Below are 17,950 nucleotides of genomic sequence, written 5' to 3' on the forward strand. Positions count from 1 at the left end.
GTGCAAAGTGGTCACAGTGTTTCTATGCTGAGGTAGTGATTGTTGCTGTGCTGGCATGGCCCGGGTGGTATTGATTTGTAGTGCAGCATTAAATCTGATTCATTCTCCACATATGCTTCCTGACCTGCTGAGTATTTCCAACAGCTTCATATTCCGTGGCTAAACCCAATCCATAAGTATTTGAAAGAATTGTTTGTAGCTAACCCATGTTAGATACGTTTTCAGGAGTTCTTGAAGCAACAACATTGAGAGATTTTTTTTCCCTCTACATTGGACCAATTTAAAAAATCTCGCAGGCCACTAGAAATTGTGTAAGTGAGAAGTAGAATTTGGGGGGGTGGTGGTGTGAGGAGTCACAAAAGTAAGTCCTAGAACACTACAGCACAGAAACAGCCCACCTAGTCAATGCAGAAGTATTAATCTGCCTAGTCCCATCGGCCTGCATCTGGACCACAACCCCTTCCCAGTCACGTACTTATTGAAATTATGAAATCAAACCAACATCCACCACTTCCACTGGCAACATTCCACACTCTCAACTCTCTGAGTGAAGAAGTTGCCCCTCATGTTCATCTTAAACATTTCACCTTTCACCTTTAACCTATGATCTCTAGTTCTCGTGACACCCAAACTCAGTGGGAGAAGCCTGGGCTTTCATTAACCCTGTCTATACCCTTCATAACTTGGGTGACAGTATGGACAGAATGAATTGGGGCACAGAGGACTGCAGACGGTGGAATCTGGAGGGATCAGTTTAAATGGGGGGTTGGCAGTCAGGATGAAATTTATGGGCTGAAAGGCCACTTCCTGTATGATACAACTATGTTAGTCAAGCAAGGCAGATCTCTGGGACAATATTTGGGCTTCCCTGCACCGTCTCCTATTCAAAACCTACCACATATTTGCTGCATGGGAATAAATGGATTTGAAGTAAAAATAATTTCGTTGGCGAGCTGCAGATTAAAATAACAGCCGGGTGCTCATGGGGCTGAAGCAGGCCGTCTACCCATGGACATTGTGTTGGAATGCCGAGGAGGTTTGGTCAGAAGGAAGCACCACAAGACAAGCTTTGGGAACAGAACTAATACTGTATGTATCGTAGATATTATTTACAGAGCGTGGGATTCGTAACAATTGAAGACTTCACTGTTGTTACCAGGGCAACTCACTGACATTCATTCTCTGTGTTGTAGAGAAGCTGGGTGCACAGGAGAGGGGGGAAGGCAGGGAAGGCTGTAGCAATGGTGCAATGTGTGACATTGGAGACACTGGGCGGCTGGATTAGCCTGGTAAACACAAGAGATTCCACAGAAACTGGAAATCCAGGACAAAACACACACAGAAAATGCTGGAAGAACTCAGCAGGTCAGGTCGGATGTATGGAAATGAATAAACCATCTACGTTTTGGGTCGAGACCTTTCTTCAGGAATCTCATCAGAAACGTCGACTGTTTATTCATTCCTATAGCTGCCACCTGACCTGCTGAGTTGCTCTGGATTAGCCTCGTCCTGGGTTCAAAGTGTTCACTGTAGTTCAGAGCAGTTTTGAGATGGGCTGCACACACACCACCCTCTCAGCACCCCTTCCTAACCACAGCTAGGTACTGAAAATAAGAACAGAAAACGTAGAACACTCAGCAGGTCAGGCAGAGTGTGAATGGGGGGATGGGGGAAGAGAGAGAGAGAGAGGTGAGAGACCAGGAGAGGAGAGAGCTAGAGTGAGAGGGGAGAGGGAGGGGAGAGGAGGGAGGGAGAGGGAGGGGAGAGGAGAGAGGGAGAGGGAGGAGAGAGGAGGGAGGAGGGAAGAGAGCGGAGGGGAGAGGAGGGAGGAGGAAAAAGGGAGGAGGGAGGGTGTGGGGAGAGGAGGGAAGAGGGAGGAGGGAGGGAGGATGTGAGAGGGGGGCAGGGGAGAAGGGTTAGAAAATCTCTGTCCTTTGGGGTAAGTGATGTTCAATCCATAACACCACAAACTGTGGGAGCAGAATTACGCCATTTAGCCCATCGCTGATTTGAATTACCAATCTGGGCACCATCTGGCAAGGTGAAAATGAGGTAGGAAATCCATTGGCAAGGAGGGAATGAAGCAGGAATTCCAGTAGCAGATGGAACTGAGAGACCACAGGTCTGGTGACAGGCAGAAATGAGATAGGAGATCAGCTGGCAGATGGAGCTGAGGCAGATAACCAGCTATTACTACAGGGTCTACTCCTGCTGAGTGGATCTTTTCTATGACTCATTTCCCAGGATGTGTTTGCCACGTCCAAGGCCAAGGATTCCACTGATGAGAAGTTGGGGGTGAGCCACGACCTTGAACAGCTGCTGGGAAAGGAATCGCCAACAAATAGAAAGTGCTGATTAAATGGGATTAATATAGACGGGTACATCACGGTGGACACGGCCTGCGTCAATACTGTATAATTTGGCAGCCCAGGCCGGGAATGGTGTGAGTGATTTAGGGAGAAACATGGAGGTGATGGCTTTCCTATATGTAGCTGCTACCTTTGTCCTTTTGAGCAGTGGAGGTAGCAAGCTTCAGAGGTTAATACTGCCAAACTAGCATCGTTTGGTGGAGGTGTCTCTCTCCAAAGACCATAAGATCATGACGTAGGAGCAGAATTAGGCCATTCTGCCCATCCAGTCTGCTCAATTATTCCATCATGGCTGATCTCAGATCCCACTCAACCCCATAACACCTGCCTTCTTGCCATATCCTCTGATGCCCTGACCAATCAGGAAACTATCACCTTCCACCTTAAATGTACCCACGGACTTGGTCTCCACCGCAATCAGTGTCAGAGTATTCCACAGATTCACTACTGACTGGTTAAAAGAAATTCCTCCTTACATCTGTTCTAAAAGGTCACCCTTCAATTTTGAGGCTGTTCTGGAAACATCCTCTCCACATCCACCTTATCTCGTCCTTTCAACATTCAGTAGGTTTCAATGAGATTCCCCACGCATTCTTCTAAATTCCAGTGAGTACAGGCCCAAAGCTGCCAAACACTCCTCATATGTTAACCCCTTCATTCCCAGAATCATGCTCGTGAACCTGCATGGATACAATGGGCCGAAGGATGGCTCTGAGGAAGTGATGGAGGCTTTACCTCCGCTGTGTTCTTGGGAGACATACTTACTGTGGGTCTGAAGGGAGCCGATGTCACAGCATCCATACTCAGCTGCTTCCCTCCAGGAATGCTCTTCCTCCGTGAAGACCTGCCTGGGTGATACTCTGAAAAAGACAAAGGCAGAGAGGAACTCAGTGCCAGTGGCTGGTTCAAACCCCACTGCAGACCCTGAATGCCAGGCTGATCCCAGGCAGACACTCCCTATGCTTCACTGAAGTCTCAAATGTGCCCGCTGTCAGATCAAGGGTAAGGCCTCAGCTCTCTTGAGTGGATGCACGGTCAATGCTTATCTCCTGACAGACATAACCCACTAATACAGCGTTATCACATTCCGGATTTCAGGAGCTGGTGATGCTCCAATGCTGCAGCATGCAGCAATACCGAGGTAAAATCTGGGCATGTGCTGGTAAGTGGCAAGAGCACTCTGAGCACATAAATGCCTGATAATGAGCATCTCCAAGCAGGGGAGACTTGAGCTACTGTCTTCATATTCATCCCCTCCGCCAACCCTTGACATTCAGAGACAGGCAGTCCTGGGCGGGCCACAGTTGGCCAGAACCTTAATGGGATCAGCCACACAAATCAGACTTCAGATGACAGCAGGTTGAGAGGCTTGGTAGATACCACCCCTTATAGCCCAAAAGCCTTCTGCAAGGATGGATTACTCTCCAGCATAACGCATGGACTTTCCGGAAGCTCAGCACTGCTTGAGATTAATGAGGTGATCTGTACGAACAGTACGGAGGACAAGCTTTTCACTGTACCTTGGTGCATGCAACAATTATAAACCAATTCTAATATCAACGAACTGGGAACCCAACCAGTAAGAACCCTCCTGCCCTCCGCCACCAGCGCACTGTAGCTGCGGTGTGTGGCGTCCGACACAATGCACCACAGTTGCTCATCCAGCCTATTCTAACAGAACCTCTCAGGTCCACCACCAAGAACGACAAGGGTAGAGGCGCACACTCACCTGCAACTTTCCCCTCCAAGTCACCCACCATCCCAACTTGGAAATCTGTCTCCGGTCCTGCATTATTTCTGGGTCTCAATCCTTATGTTTCCTCCCCGACAGCATCCTGAGATCACCTTTACCATAAGGACTGCATTAGTTCAAGGAGGAGGCTCCCCCATCCCCCCTCCACCTTCTCAAGGGCAAGTAGGGATGGGCAATAAATGCTGGCCTTGCCTTCGATGCCCACATCTTGAGAGAGAATAAATACAAAGAGAAATCCCTCATTTACCTTACATTTACCTGCTTCAAAGCACACAGGCACTCGGCTTCACACAGAGTAACTGAAGCCAGTGTGTTTGATGAGAGAACACACAGAGGGAGCTTTACTCAACATCGAACTGACGCTGCATCTTCGGTGGGAGTGAAAGATTCTCGAGCACTGTCGGTCCTCTCCACAGAGGACCCCGAGGTGCTGTCACCCTCTCTGCCTGCTTCTCCGTTCAAATTAAATCCTGGCCTATCCCTCAGCCCCAAAATCGCTTTGTCAATTATCCACTAACAATGCAAGGAAAATGTGTGTCAGTCCTAAAAAAAATCAGTGGGTTTCGCAGCCTCCTGCTTTATCCCATCATTTGAGAACTGCTTCCCGATTTAGCTGCTGAAAAGCTCAGTTTTAATATTTGTCTCTCCTGCCCACATGATCAGTCACTCCCAGTTTAACCCCTAAAACATTCCAACATTCTCGATGCCTTGGCAAACCACTACTCATCTCAATGCGCAGAAACTGTGTGCAATCTGCTCTCACCACTTAACCCTCTCAAGCACTGCTTCAACACAGATGACTTCGGAACCCTTCTGCAGGTGTCCAGAGGAATGGAGCGCCGGGGGCCAAGGTAAGGAAAACAGTGGACTGCCAGAAACACTCAGTGAATCGGGCAGCATCCGTGGAGGACCTGAATTTCGGGCTGAGAATGACCCAGCATCTGAGCAACTAAAGCATCACCTGTAACAGTCACAGACTAACATAGCATAGAAACTGGCCACTGAGTTCATACCAGCCATCAGCGACCCACCTACACTCATCCTCTTTTGTTCCCGTTAACTCCCCTGTGGCTTCTCACACTCACCTACATACCAGGGGTGATTTACCAACCCGCAGATCTCTGAGAGGAAAACCAGAGACTTCGAAGAAACCCTCGAGGTCACAGGGAGAATGTGCAAACCACACACACACACACACACACACACACACACACACACACACACACACACACACACACACACACACACACACACGTGCACACAAACACACACACACACACACACAGACACACAGTGCCAGAGGTTAGGATTGAACCTAGGTCTCTGGGGCTGTGACCCAGTGGCTCTACCAGCTACCCCACTAAATCCTAACACTTCTGAGATTAAAGACATTAAACACTGTTCCTGTCCAAAATCTCTACAGTTTCATTCTTCCTAGATTCTGTTTTCAACTTTCTCCACCTCCTGTGTTCAATCCAACTAACAGAGAATGGGTTCAACATTCTCACAACTAGTTCTTCTCACATCGTTAGAACTTTCTGTGCATAAACGGTATGCCAAGCTCCCTTTACTACCACAACAACGACTTTCCTGATGCATTTCATCAGAAGGTCTAAGAAGGTCAGCCAGACACCACTGTTTGCTTCATTAATGCGTCACCTGCTTCTCTGTCATGACTGGCCTGCTCCTGAATTGGTTCTACAGTACGATCCATGTCTGCCCCGAACGTTTCCCTAGTGTAAGCTGGTTTAATGGAATGATCTGATAGAAATATTTAAGGGGTCTTGTCAGGGTAGGTTTTCAGATGTTTCCAGTACTGGGACAGTCTCAAGTGAAAGGACATGGTACAAATTCAGAAGAGGCCATTTAATATTGAAATAAATAGTGAGTGGTAAATCTCTGGAACTGTCTGTTGCAAAGAGTTGTGCATGTTCCATGTCGTCCATTCAGGAGAATTTTCTTTTCCCACTGTGTTTCTGATCCAGCATTGAGGAAGCCTCCAGCGGATCTACTTCCGAGGAATAATGAGGGTCATGGAATGGCTGTCAGTGAGGGAGCAATCAGGGAACAGTGATCATAGTCTCTAAAAAATAGAAAAAATTGGAGATAATTGAGTAAAAAGACAAAATTGGTGGGAAGTCAGTTTTAGGGGATTCAGACAGTTTTGGCTCAGATGACACAATAAAATGTTTTTAAAGGAAATGGTGATTGGGATCAATGCACGTACATTCGTACCAGGAGGGTAAGCAAGGGAGCTAAAGCGTGAAGAAGGAAACTGAAAGAGAGAAGCGGAGTATATGACAGATGTCAGGCTGCTTATACAAGTGAGAATCAGGCTGAAAATAGAAGCATTGGGAGGGAGTGAAAACAGAAGCGAGAGTCCCAGGAGAATGGGAGAATCGATGAGCAGCCTCCTTAAATGGAATGGATGAGTTGTATCATTAGGACGCAGGTAGTGAGAGTAGTGGAGGGACCCACTGGCATTGTCTGATTTTCACAGTAAGCTTAAGGATCAAGTACACTTCCTAAATTAGCTATTACCTGGTCTATTACAGAACAGCTTGCCTAACTTAAGTGGGCCCACACCTCAATGAGTGGAACACTGGTGAAACTGGTATGGCCGCTACCTCATAGCTTACGACCTGGGTTCGATCTCGACCTCTGGCACTGTCTGCGTGTGGAGTTTGCATATTACTGCTTGGGTTTCTCCAGGTGCTCCGGTTTCCTCCCATGGTGCAGGTCAGTGAGTTAATTGGTGGTTCTATATTTGCCCTTAGTGTATGGTTGAGTGGTATACTCTGGTAGGAGTTGGGGGAATGTGGGGAGAAAAGAAACGGGATCAGTGTAAATGGGTGGTTGATGGTCAGCATGCATTTAGTGGGCTGAAAAGTCGGTTTCCATCTGTATGACTCTCCCTTTGCCATCATCTTATTTTCCATATTAATAACAACAATCACTACTAGTTGTCTGAGTGTGGTAAGATTTTTAAAATCTATTTTCATTTTGCAGCTCTCAGTATTTCCTTTGAAACGCTTGGGTTAATACTGGTCTGCTCAGCATTTGGGACAGGGTCTGGCATTTCCTTCAACCTGACATGTGTCAACCTTGGCCCAGGTTGCTTAATGTCCTGAGACATACACAACTCTGGAAATATGTCACCGCTCCTTATCCACCAAGCACCCAAACGTGGGAGGACCTTCCCCAGAAGGACTGCAGTGGCTCAAAACACATTTTAGGGAGGGTAATAAACGCCGGCCTTGTCAACCACACCCAATTCATGAATAAATGCAAGAGAACAAACATACATTTGCAGGTTGGTGTGTAGATCAGTAAACAGTAGATCTAGAAATCTGAAACTTGAACGTACAATACTGACCAAAAGCACACATTTATACAGCTAGGATGCTAAGACTTTGCTGTGCTGTGGTAATGTTAAGTAACACATTGTATGTACCACAGCCACAAAAATAAAAGAAGCTTCATGACATATGCGAGTGATGATAAAGCTGAGTCTCTATTGTGGAAGGGGGCAGGGAGAGGGGAATCATGGCTGGGAAAACGGGAAGTGGGTAGGGAGGAAAGAATCATGGTTGGGAAAATGGGAGGAGAGCAGGAAGCACTGGTGAGACATTCTGTAATGATCAATAAACCAATTGTTTAGAATCAAATGACCTTGCTGCACAAACCCCCACCTTTGGCACTCCTGCTCCACCACCTGTTCCACACCCCTCTTGGCGCTCCATCCTTACCAATCCCAACATCCTTTGCTCCTGCCAGATATATAAACTCGCCCGTTGCTCAGTGTTTGCAAATATGGTACTCTGCAGAACTTTAGGGAGCCTAGCTATATATGTGCCTAAGACTTTTGAACAGTCCTGCAAAATGCTGGAAACACTCAGCAGGCCAGGCAGCATCAGTAGAGGGAGAATCAGAGTGAACATTTCAGGCTGAAGAACCTACTCCTCTCTCCACAGATGCCGCCTGACCTGCTGTGTATTTCCAGCAGTTACAGGTTTTATTTTGGATGTTGAGTGCATTTGCTGTTCTAGTTTGAAGTCAGATGTTCCGTAGTACATTCCTTGCACTTCAACTGTACCTGTAATCAGTTCAGCTCAATGAATCACGTGTTGCTACATAGTCAATCTTATTATTATGTACTAATTATCAACACCACCTCAAAAGAACTTTTCCTCTGCCTCTGGCTATATCTATAACACAAGGTATTCCAACAATGTCTCTTTTTGGTTCTAGTCAAGTTATAGCATTCAATTTCAGAAGCAGATTTGGTCCTGTTTTATCTGTGTTTAGTCCAACTAATGGAGGATGAGTTTTACTCTCCCACAGCTCGCACTTATCACAAACACAAGAGATTCTGCAGGTGCTGGAAATGCAGTGAACACATACAGAATGCCAGAGGAACTCAACAGGTCAGGTAGCATCTGTGGAAAGGAATAAACAGTTGACGCTTCGGGCTGTGACCCTTCATTAGAACTTGTCCTTCTCACATTGTTGATTCTGTAGCTTTCAGTGTATGAACTGGTTGCCCTGCTCCCCTCACTGGGATACACACGAAAGAGGCAATGTCCCAGGAAGGCCACATTCATCATCCACCATCTGGATTGTGCCTTCTTCTCTTTGCTGTCATTGAGCAGGAGGTACAGGAGCCTGAAGACCCATACCTCAATGTTCAACAACAGCTTCTTCTCCACTGACATCAGGTTCTTGAACTGATCTGAACAACTCCCTGACACTACCTTGGCCTATATGTGTCTCCCACTCAAGCTTGCACTAGTGTTGTTTGTTTTGATTATTTTGCACACGTTTTTGTATAATCTATGTTAATCTAGATCATATTAACTTGTTTTTGCCTTTGTTTTATACTGTGCTGTTGCACTGAAAACTGATTTTCACGGCATTTATATCTGTGTACAATGTTCATGACAGTGATAACCTTAACTGTGGACTTGAATGTACAAAATATCTGCCCCAAACTCTCCATTGGTACAGAGGGGTTAATGATTTGAACATCAGGTTGGGGAGACAGATCAAATGTCACTATTATTAAAGCCAAATCTGTATACCAGAGAATGGTCAGACGCACTCTTAAAATTCATTTCCTTCACATTTGCATCATTTAGATTGCGGGAGCACCGTAAACGAAAAACTCCAATACAAATATAAATTTAGGAAAAACACAGATGCTGGACATCCACAGCAACACATGTGAAAGGGTCAGGCAGCACCTATGGATAGGAACAAAAAAGTTGATGCTTTGGGCTGAGAAGATACTGACTGACCAACCGAGTGTTTTCAACTTTGTCCGGAAACATTAACTGCTCTTCTATCTATCGATGCTGCCAAGCATTCCCAGCATTATTCTGCTTTAATTTCAGTGTACCCGACAACATCAGTTTCCATCTGGTGACCCGAGTATTGGAATATGGCACAATTTGAAGGGTGGAATTGTGTGATGGAGGTCTGGCGGGGGTGGGGGGACGTGGAGAAGCAGTGGTCAATAAACCAGCCTCCTCTTTATAGAGAGCGTGGCAGAATCAGGATCCTTGAGAAAGAGGGGGAGAAGGAGGAACACAGTGATGCAAGGAAAAAGGGGGAAGGATTAAGGAATAAAAGGAAGGGGAGGGAGTGGAGATGGAAAGAGGAAATTAGTTGAGTTTGTGATCAGTGCTCTTTGATGTAATGAACAAACAGATGTCTGTAACAAGAGAACACTAGTTAAATATTCATCGCTGGTTGTTCCGTGGTAAACGTACATCAGATTTGCATTATTCAATCCAAAGGTGCAATGTTATCTGACAGGAGGAGGAGGAGGGAATTGCAACCAATGCGACGACTATATGGTTGCATAGCAACAGTTCTCCCACGCCAGCGACTGCAGTACTGAACCTTACTCATCCCTCTGCTCGGTAACCTGAGATCAGGACGTGACTCGCTTGCGATTTCTATTCTCCGACCTGGAAGATTCGTCCCTCTGGAGGGTTGCATGCAGTGTGTAGGCTGGTGCCGCAGCGGATGGACGCTGCATTGTTGGTGGTGTTGCCTGCAGGTGAAATATTGTGCGTGCACTATGACATGGCAACCAAAGGTTACGCATTAGGCATCATGACTTGTGACTTACTAGTATCGTGACTGCATTACCATTCAGAGAAGCCTCGCACCATGCTGATTGGCTGTTGCACTTATTCCCTTGTAGCCAGAGTTCTTGTTAGTTGCAGCACAATTTGCCATTTCTTGCATTTCCTTCTGCAATTTAGCCCATCAAATCTCTGCCAGCCCTTTGCAGCAACCCATCAATTCCAATATCCCATTGATCTCCTACACTTTCCCCATCCCCTTGATCACTATTTTCCTTTTCCCTACTTTACCACCCACACGCTCCACTCACTTCCCTCACTCAGTTCCACGCTCCACCATCTTCTGTCAGGTTCCACAATCTGTAGACTCGTTGTCACCTCCACCTCTTAGCCATTCTCATTCTCCCCTCCTCAATCTGCCTATCACTCCTCCTCACCCGGGTCCACCTGCCAGCACTTGCTCCACCTCTTTATACAGGCTATTCCCCCCTCTACTAATTCAGTCCAAACTCAGCTCAAAATGTTCACTGTCCATTTCACTACACAATGCTTCCCAACCCACTCCAACATCCTACACATTGCTTCAGATTTCGGCATCTAAAACGTTTTATGTCCCTGCCAATTTTCCCTGCATTCCCACGAACGGTGGGATAACTCTCCTCCTTCAGCGCTGGCCTATAATCGTATCCCATGGTGAGACCAGACAAAGTGTTGCTTTATAGTTGGGCTGTCATTCCCATGGGATGGCTAGGATGCCTAAGAACTCTTTGAAATACACTGTGAGATTAACTTCACTTGGCATTTTTCCCCATGAGGAATTCTAACAAATTAGTTAGCAATTTACAGTGATGTCAACGAGTTCATCCAATTATTTCCTTACAACTTCTCCATCCATTGAATCAGTGCAGAATGACAGAACAATCCCATTCATCACTGATCCTCCCTGCAAACTATTCTCCGCACATTCCCATCAACTCTCCCAGATTCCATCAGTCATCCACGTACTAGGGGCAATTTACAGTGGACACTTGACTCACTAACCTGCACATATTTGGGATGTGGGAGGAACCCCATGGGGTTACAGAGAGAGCACAGAACTATATAGTGCATAGTGCCAATTCTTTGGTCCACAACGTGCTGACTCCAGGATCAATCTAACCCTTCCCTCCAACACTCCATTTTGCTTAAATCCATGTGCCTATCGAAGAGTCTAAATGTACACACTGCACACACAGGCAGCACCAGAGGCCAGGATCAGACCTGGGGGTCTCTGGTGCTGTCAGACAGCAGCTCTACCTGCTACACTACATGTCTTGAGGGGACTTGCTGCTGATTTTCTTTTGTAATCACACTAGAATGCTGAGAGACAGGAGAATCTGGAGTGGGAAATCTCTCGCAGAATGAGAGTCAGGGGAAGGAGTGAGTAAATGTCAACCTCAGACAAAAGACACAGCAGTTTGAAGAAGAAATGGTAGTAGTGTTGGATTAGTGTCAATGGTAGTTGATGGTTGGTATGGACTACATGGGCTGAAAGGCCTTTTTCCAAGCTGCTCTATGCTTCTGAGGGATGGAGACGTAGTGAGCACTTATAAAATGAAGGAAAATGGTGCAAAATTGTCACTCAACCCCTTTAAAATGGACCTGAAAGAAGAGAAGATCACGAGGAATGCTGGAAACAGAACCATGATTACCTGTCTCCCGCCTTTTCTTTCCAACCAAGGGTCTTCTACCTCAAGTATTAATCTAGTTTATCTCCTCACAGATGCTGTCTGACCTGCTGAGCGTTTCCATCTTTGACCTAAAACATTAGTATTTTCTCACCACAGATGCTACCTGATAGACTAGGTGACTCCAGATTCTTCTGGTTACGCTTTAGACCTACAGCTTTTCTCTGATTTTCACTCCTGTCTAGACTTGGGGGATGGAGATGGAATTAGAGAATGTCACAGGAGGCCCATGGGGAGTTGTCATTTTCCATCTTCAGGGCTGCAGCAGCGCGAATGTGGTTACTTCACCCCCTCCTCATCCATCCACAGGATCCGGTGCATCCATCCAAGCCCCCCTGGAGAAGTGGCCAACATCCAGCTAATTCCCTCTGCTCTTTGGTTTAACGCTGGCGGCCTGTTTCCACCTCTAAGACACTGCAGTGTCTTCTTGGTGGAAAGGTGGAAATAGGCCATCCAGCTCCTCATGCCTGCAGTTACTCATCGAGACGTTGGCTGATCATCTACCTCAGCATCACTCTACATCCCTGATCTTTTAATATCCAAAATGCGTCCATCTCGGCTGATGGGGGAGGAGGGGGCGGGCAGGAGAGCCTGCGTAGGGATTTCTGAAACGCAAACACTGCAAGGAACTGGTGAGAGGGTGTTCCTCAAGGCTCACTAGGATACTCAGGGCTCTGGCTGCCTTCTGAGGTCCCTCTCCCCAGGTATCAGGTGCCTTCCTCGGTCCAGTCTTAAGCAAACTTCACGTACCACTAGCGCCCTCTGGTGGGTTGGACTGGGAGCTGTCAAAGAGATCTACCATGGTCCCACTCCCAGGTGCCCTTTCACTCTGCCCTCTCGGGCCTGTCTCACACCATGTTACTTTGAACTTCGAATGTTCATTTTTAGAAGGTTCCGCAGTATCCAGGGCATTTTCAAGGAGCAATGTTTCATAAAGGCAGCATCCATCATTAAGGAACTCCATCACCCCAGACATGCCCTCTTCTCTTTGTTACCATCAGGAAGGAGGTACAGAAGCCGAAATGCACACTCAATGATTCAGGAAATGCCCTTCCTGCCCCTCTGCCATCCGATTTCTGAATGGACATTGCACCCATGAACACAACCTCACTACTTTTTAAATTTCTATTGTTTGCACTACTCATTTAATTTATTTAATATACTTACTGTAACTCAGTATTTTTCCTCTAACATTAGGTACGGCTTTGTACTGCTGCCGCAAAGTTAACAAATTTCATGATATATGCTGATAATATTAAATCTGCTTCCGCTGACTGTCTCCCTCACACACACATCCACAGACATATTGCACTTCCCATCCACACACACACTCATACAAATGTATGCACGTGCATCTTTTGGCAGGGAAACCTGCTCCTTCCTGTTTCTTCCTCCACACACATCTTTTGGATGAGGGAGGAAACCAGCACACCTGGGGGTGGAGAAGGGAGCCCTTGCTGTCACAGGGAGACTGTATGCCATCTCCACACATACACTGTGCTGGTGGTCAGAATCGAACTGTCTGGCAGTGGCTCTACCCACTGCGTAAATATATCTGGGTGGGTCAAGTGCTTTTATCAACCATCACTGAGCAGCGTTAGTTATTTTGATGGGAAATGGAACAAGGCTGCTGAAAGTGCTCGAAACACATTGGCAAAATAAACAGTCTTTAACTATGAGATCAGAAGAGACCAGGAACTACCTAGAGCAAAACTCCAATACTCCGGCACAATCGAGACTCTGCTGTTGCCAGGCAGGCAGATTTTCTGGACTACTACCACCCCAAATCACTGCAAGCTCACAGCCGGTCCTCCCTGTTTCTTTGCCCATCCCTCCCCTCCACACACTCCTTTGGGATGTGGGAGAAAACCACCCTGATACAGATAGGGTAAATGATGGGATTCTGCACAGGGAGTTCAGGGAGGTAGGTGCTAAGCTAAAGGGCTGGACCCCTAGCATTGTGATCTCAGGATTGCTACCTGTGCCACGCACAGCTAGGAAGATTATACAGTTTAATGCATGACTAAGGAGTTGGTGTAGGAGGAAAGGCATAAGATTTTTGAACCATTGGTCTCTCTTCTGGGGAAGGTGAGACCTGTACAGAAGGGACGGTTTGCACCTGAACTGGAGGGGGACAACTAACCCAGTGGGAAGGTTTGTTGATGTAGTATGGTGAGGTTTAAACTAGAGTTGCAGAGGGATGGGAACCAGGTGCCAGAACAGTTAGGGGAGAGGTTGTGAAGGCAGATGTTGGTAAGAAGTCAGACAAGGTTAGCCATCAAAAGGTTGAGCATGATGCGACAGAATCAGAAATGGTGAATACAGGACTGAAGATGTTGTATCCGAATGCGCGCAGTATACGGAATAAGGTTGATGAACTTGCAGCACAGTTGCAGATTGACAGCTATAATGTTGTAGGCATCACTGAATCGTGGCTAAAAGATTATAGCTGGGAGCTTAATATCCAAGGGTATACATTGATTTGAAAGGACAGGCAGGGAGACAGAGGGTGTGGTGTTGATCTGTTGGAAAAATATCAAATCATTAGAAATAGGTGACATAGGTCTGAAACATGGTGAATAGAGCTAAGGAACTGCAACGGTAAAAAGACCCTGATGGGAGTTGTAAGCGAACCCCCAAACAGCAGTAAGCAGTACCTACAAATTGCAACTGGAGACAGAAAATACATGCCAAAAGGGCAATGTTACAATAGTCATGCGCGATTTCAATATGCAGGCAGACTGAGCAAATCAGGTTGGTGCTTGATTCCAAGAGGGGGAATTTCTGGACTGCAGCTCTGGACAACAGTTCATGGTTGAGCCCACTAGATGAACAGCTATTCTGGGTTGGGTGTTGAGCAATGGACCAGAATTGATTAGAGAGATTAAGATAAAAGAACCCTGAGGGGAAAGTGATCATAATACAAGATGGTGGCGCGACGCAGCGCGCAGCGGCCACTCCAGGAATAAGTATCTGTTATCTGTAAGTAGAGGCCATGTACAATCCTGATTTGATGGAGACGGACGTGTGAAGCACGGAGGAACATCTGGTGAAACTTTTGAAATGCCTGTTTTGCTGCCGCTGCTGCTGTGCGATCGGAAAAATCTCCGGGAGGAAGGCCTCGAATCCTTGGCTTTGCCTGTTGCTTGGCGGATGGTGCTGGGTTCAAAGTGCTCGGCAGAGATGGTGCTCGGTGCTTGGTGTTGGACAGCTGGTCGAGGCTCGAAGATTTCGGACGGATTCGGAATTGGCTGTGGTCAGAGCTCCCAAAGTGCTGTATCGGCAAGCTGCGGCGCTGGAGGTTCATGGCAGGAAGAATTTTTCTTCCTTCTACCATCTGCGTGAGATGATGGACTGTTAGGACTTTGAGACTTTCTTTTAAACCGTGCCATGGACTGCTCTTCATCAGATTATGGTATTGCTTTGCACTTTGAAACTATGTGTTATAATTATGTGGTCTTTGTCAGTTAGTCTTTTATCAATTATGGTTTTGCCTGCACCGTTGAAACTATATGTTAACTATAACTATATGTAACTATGTGGTTTTCTATAGGTCTTGTAGCTTGAGGTTTGTCTGATAGGTTTGTAGTTCCTTTCCGGGGAATGTGCTAAGACGGTAGCGCGATATCGATACGCAGCAGCCTCTCCGGACTCTGGATTGGGGATTACCAAACGTTACGTGGTTTTTCTTGTGTGGTCTGTTTTGTGCTTTTTTCGTGATATTATTCCGGAGAAAGTTGTCTCATTTTTTAACTGCATTGTATTTGTGGTTATAAATGACAACAAACTGAATCTGAATCTCATATGATAAAATTCACCCTGAAATTTGAGAAGGAGAAGCTAAAGTCAGATGTATCAGTGTAACAGTGGAGTAAAGGGCATTACAGAGGCATGAGCAAGGAGATGGCCAGAATTGACTGGAAAAGAACACTGGCAGGGATGATGGCAGAGCAGCAATGGCTGGAAATTCTGGAAGCAATCCAGAAGACACAGTATATATGCATCCCAAAGAGGAAGACATATTCTAAAAGATGACACAACTGTGGCTAACAAGAGAAGTCAAAACCAACATAAAAGCTGAAGAGAGAGCATATAATAGAGCTAAGAGCAGTGGGAAATTAGAGGATTGGGAAGTTTTTAAAAACCAACAGAAGGCAATTAATAAGTCACTAAGAAGATAAAGATGGAATATGAAAGTAACCTAGCCAATAATATTAAAGAGGATACCAAAAGTTTCTTCAGATACTTATAGTGTAAAAGAGAGGTGAGAATGGACATTGGACAACTGGAAAACAATGCTGGAGAGGTAGTAATGGGGAACAATGGAATAACAGACAAAATGAATAAGTATTTTGCATCAGTCTTCGCTGTGGAATATGCAAGCAGTATTTTGGAAGTTCCAGCTGTCAAGGGTTATGAAGTGTGTAAAGTTACCATAACTAGAGAGAAGTTTCCTGGAAAGCCTTTGATAAGGTCCCACATAGGAGATCAGTGGGCAAAATTAGAACACAAGGTATTGGGGGTAGGGTACGGACATGTTTTTTTACCAACAATACAGGTAAAAAACGGAATGAGGTCCTACAAGGTGAATTTAGGGAGTTAGGAGATAAACTAAAAAGTAGGACCACAAAGGTAATAATCTCTGGATTACTACCAGTGCCACGTGCTAGTCAGAGTAGAAATAGGAGGATATTTCAGATGAATACATGGCTTGAAAAATGGTACAAGGGGAAGGGATTCAAATTTCTGGGGCATTGGAACCAGTTCTGGGGGAGGTGGGACTGGTATAAAAAGGACGGTCTGCACCTGGGCTGGACTGGAACCAATGTCCTAGGGGGAGCGTTTGCTACTGCTGTTCAGGAGGCTCTAAACTAATGTGGCAGGGGGAAGGGAACAATTGCAGAGAGACAGAGGGGTGTAAAATGAGGGTAGAAGCAAAAAGTAGTAAGGTGAAAAGTAAAAGTGGCAGGCAGGCAAATCCAAGGCAAAATGCAAAAAGAGCCACTTTTCAAAATAATTGTATAAGGGCTATGAGTGTTGTAAAAACAAGCCTGAAGGCTTTGTGTGTCAATGCACGGAGCATTCATAACAAGGTGGATGAATTGAATGTGCAGATAGTTATTAATGAATATGATATAGTTGGGATCACAGAGACATGGCTCCAGGGTGACCAAGGATGGGAGCTCAACATCCAGGGATATTCAATATTCAGGAGGGATAGACAGGAAAGAAAAGGAGGTGGGGTAGCATTGCTGGTTAGAGAGGAGATTAACGCAATAGAAAGGAAGGATATTAGCCTGGAGGATGTGGAATTGATATGGGTAGAGCTGCATAACACTAAGGGGCAGAAAAAGCTGGTGGGAGTTATGTACAGGCCAACTAACAGCAGTAGTGAGGTTGGGGATGGTATTAAACAGGAAATTAGAAATGCGTGCAATAAAGGAACAGTAGTTATAATGGGTGACTTCAATCTACATATAGATTGGGTGAACCAAATTGGTAAGGGTGCTGAGGAAGAGGATTTCTTGAATGTATGCAGGATGGTTTTCTGAGCCAACATGTCGAGGAACCAACTAGAGAGCAGACCATTCTAGATTGGGTATTGAGCAAAGAGGAAGGGTTAGTTAGCAATCCTGTCGTGCGAGGCCCCTTGGGTAAGAGTGACCATAATATGATGAAATTCTTCATTAAGATGGAGACTGACATAGTTAATTCAGAAACAAAGGTTCTGAACTTAAAGAAGGGTAACTTTGAAGGTATGAGACGTGAATGAGCTACACTATACTGGTAAATGATACTTATAAAGGGTTGACGGTGGATATGCAATGGCAAGCATTTAAAGATTGCATGGATGAATTACAATCGTTTATCCCAGTTTGGCAAAAGAATAAACCAGGGAAGGTAGTGCACCCGTGGCTGACAAGGGAAATTAGGGATAGTATCAAGTCCAAAGAAGAAACATAAACTAGCAAAAAAAAAGCGGCACACCTGAGGACTGGGAGAAATTCA

The 17,950-nt window shown here is 45.8% G+C and overlaps 1 protein-coding gene across 9 annotated transcripts in view; it reads right to left on the minus strand.

Moving 5' to 3' along the window:
- The window catches only part of syngap1a (synaptic Ras GTPase activating protein 1a), a 640,363-nt gene that overhangs the window by 317,536 nt on the left and 304,877 nt on the right, over nucleotides 1-17,950 (minus strand). For all 9 annotated transcript variants that reach the window (XM_059970722.1, XM_059970723.1, XM_059970719.1 and 6 more), the window contains one exon: nucleotides 3,135-3,229. In XM_059970722.1, the coding sequence (XP_059826705.1) occupies nucleotides 3,135-3,229 (95 nt within the window). The remainder of the gene's footprint in view (nucleotides 1-3,134; nucleotides 3,230-17,950) is intronic.

The sequence above is a fragment of the Hypanus sabinus genome, chromosome 5, assembly GCF_030144855.1.
Source record: "Hypanus sabinus isolate sHypSab1 chromosome 5, sHypSab1.hap1, whole genome shotgun sequence".
NCBI lineage: Eukaryota > Metazoa > Chordata > Chondrichthyes > Myliobatiformes > Dasyatidae > Hypanus > Hypanus sabinus.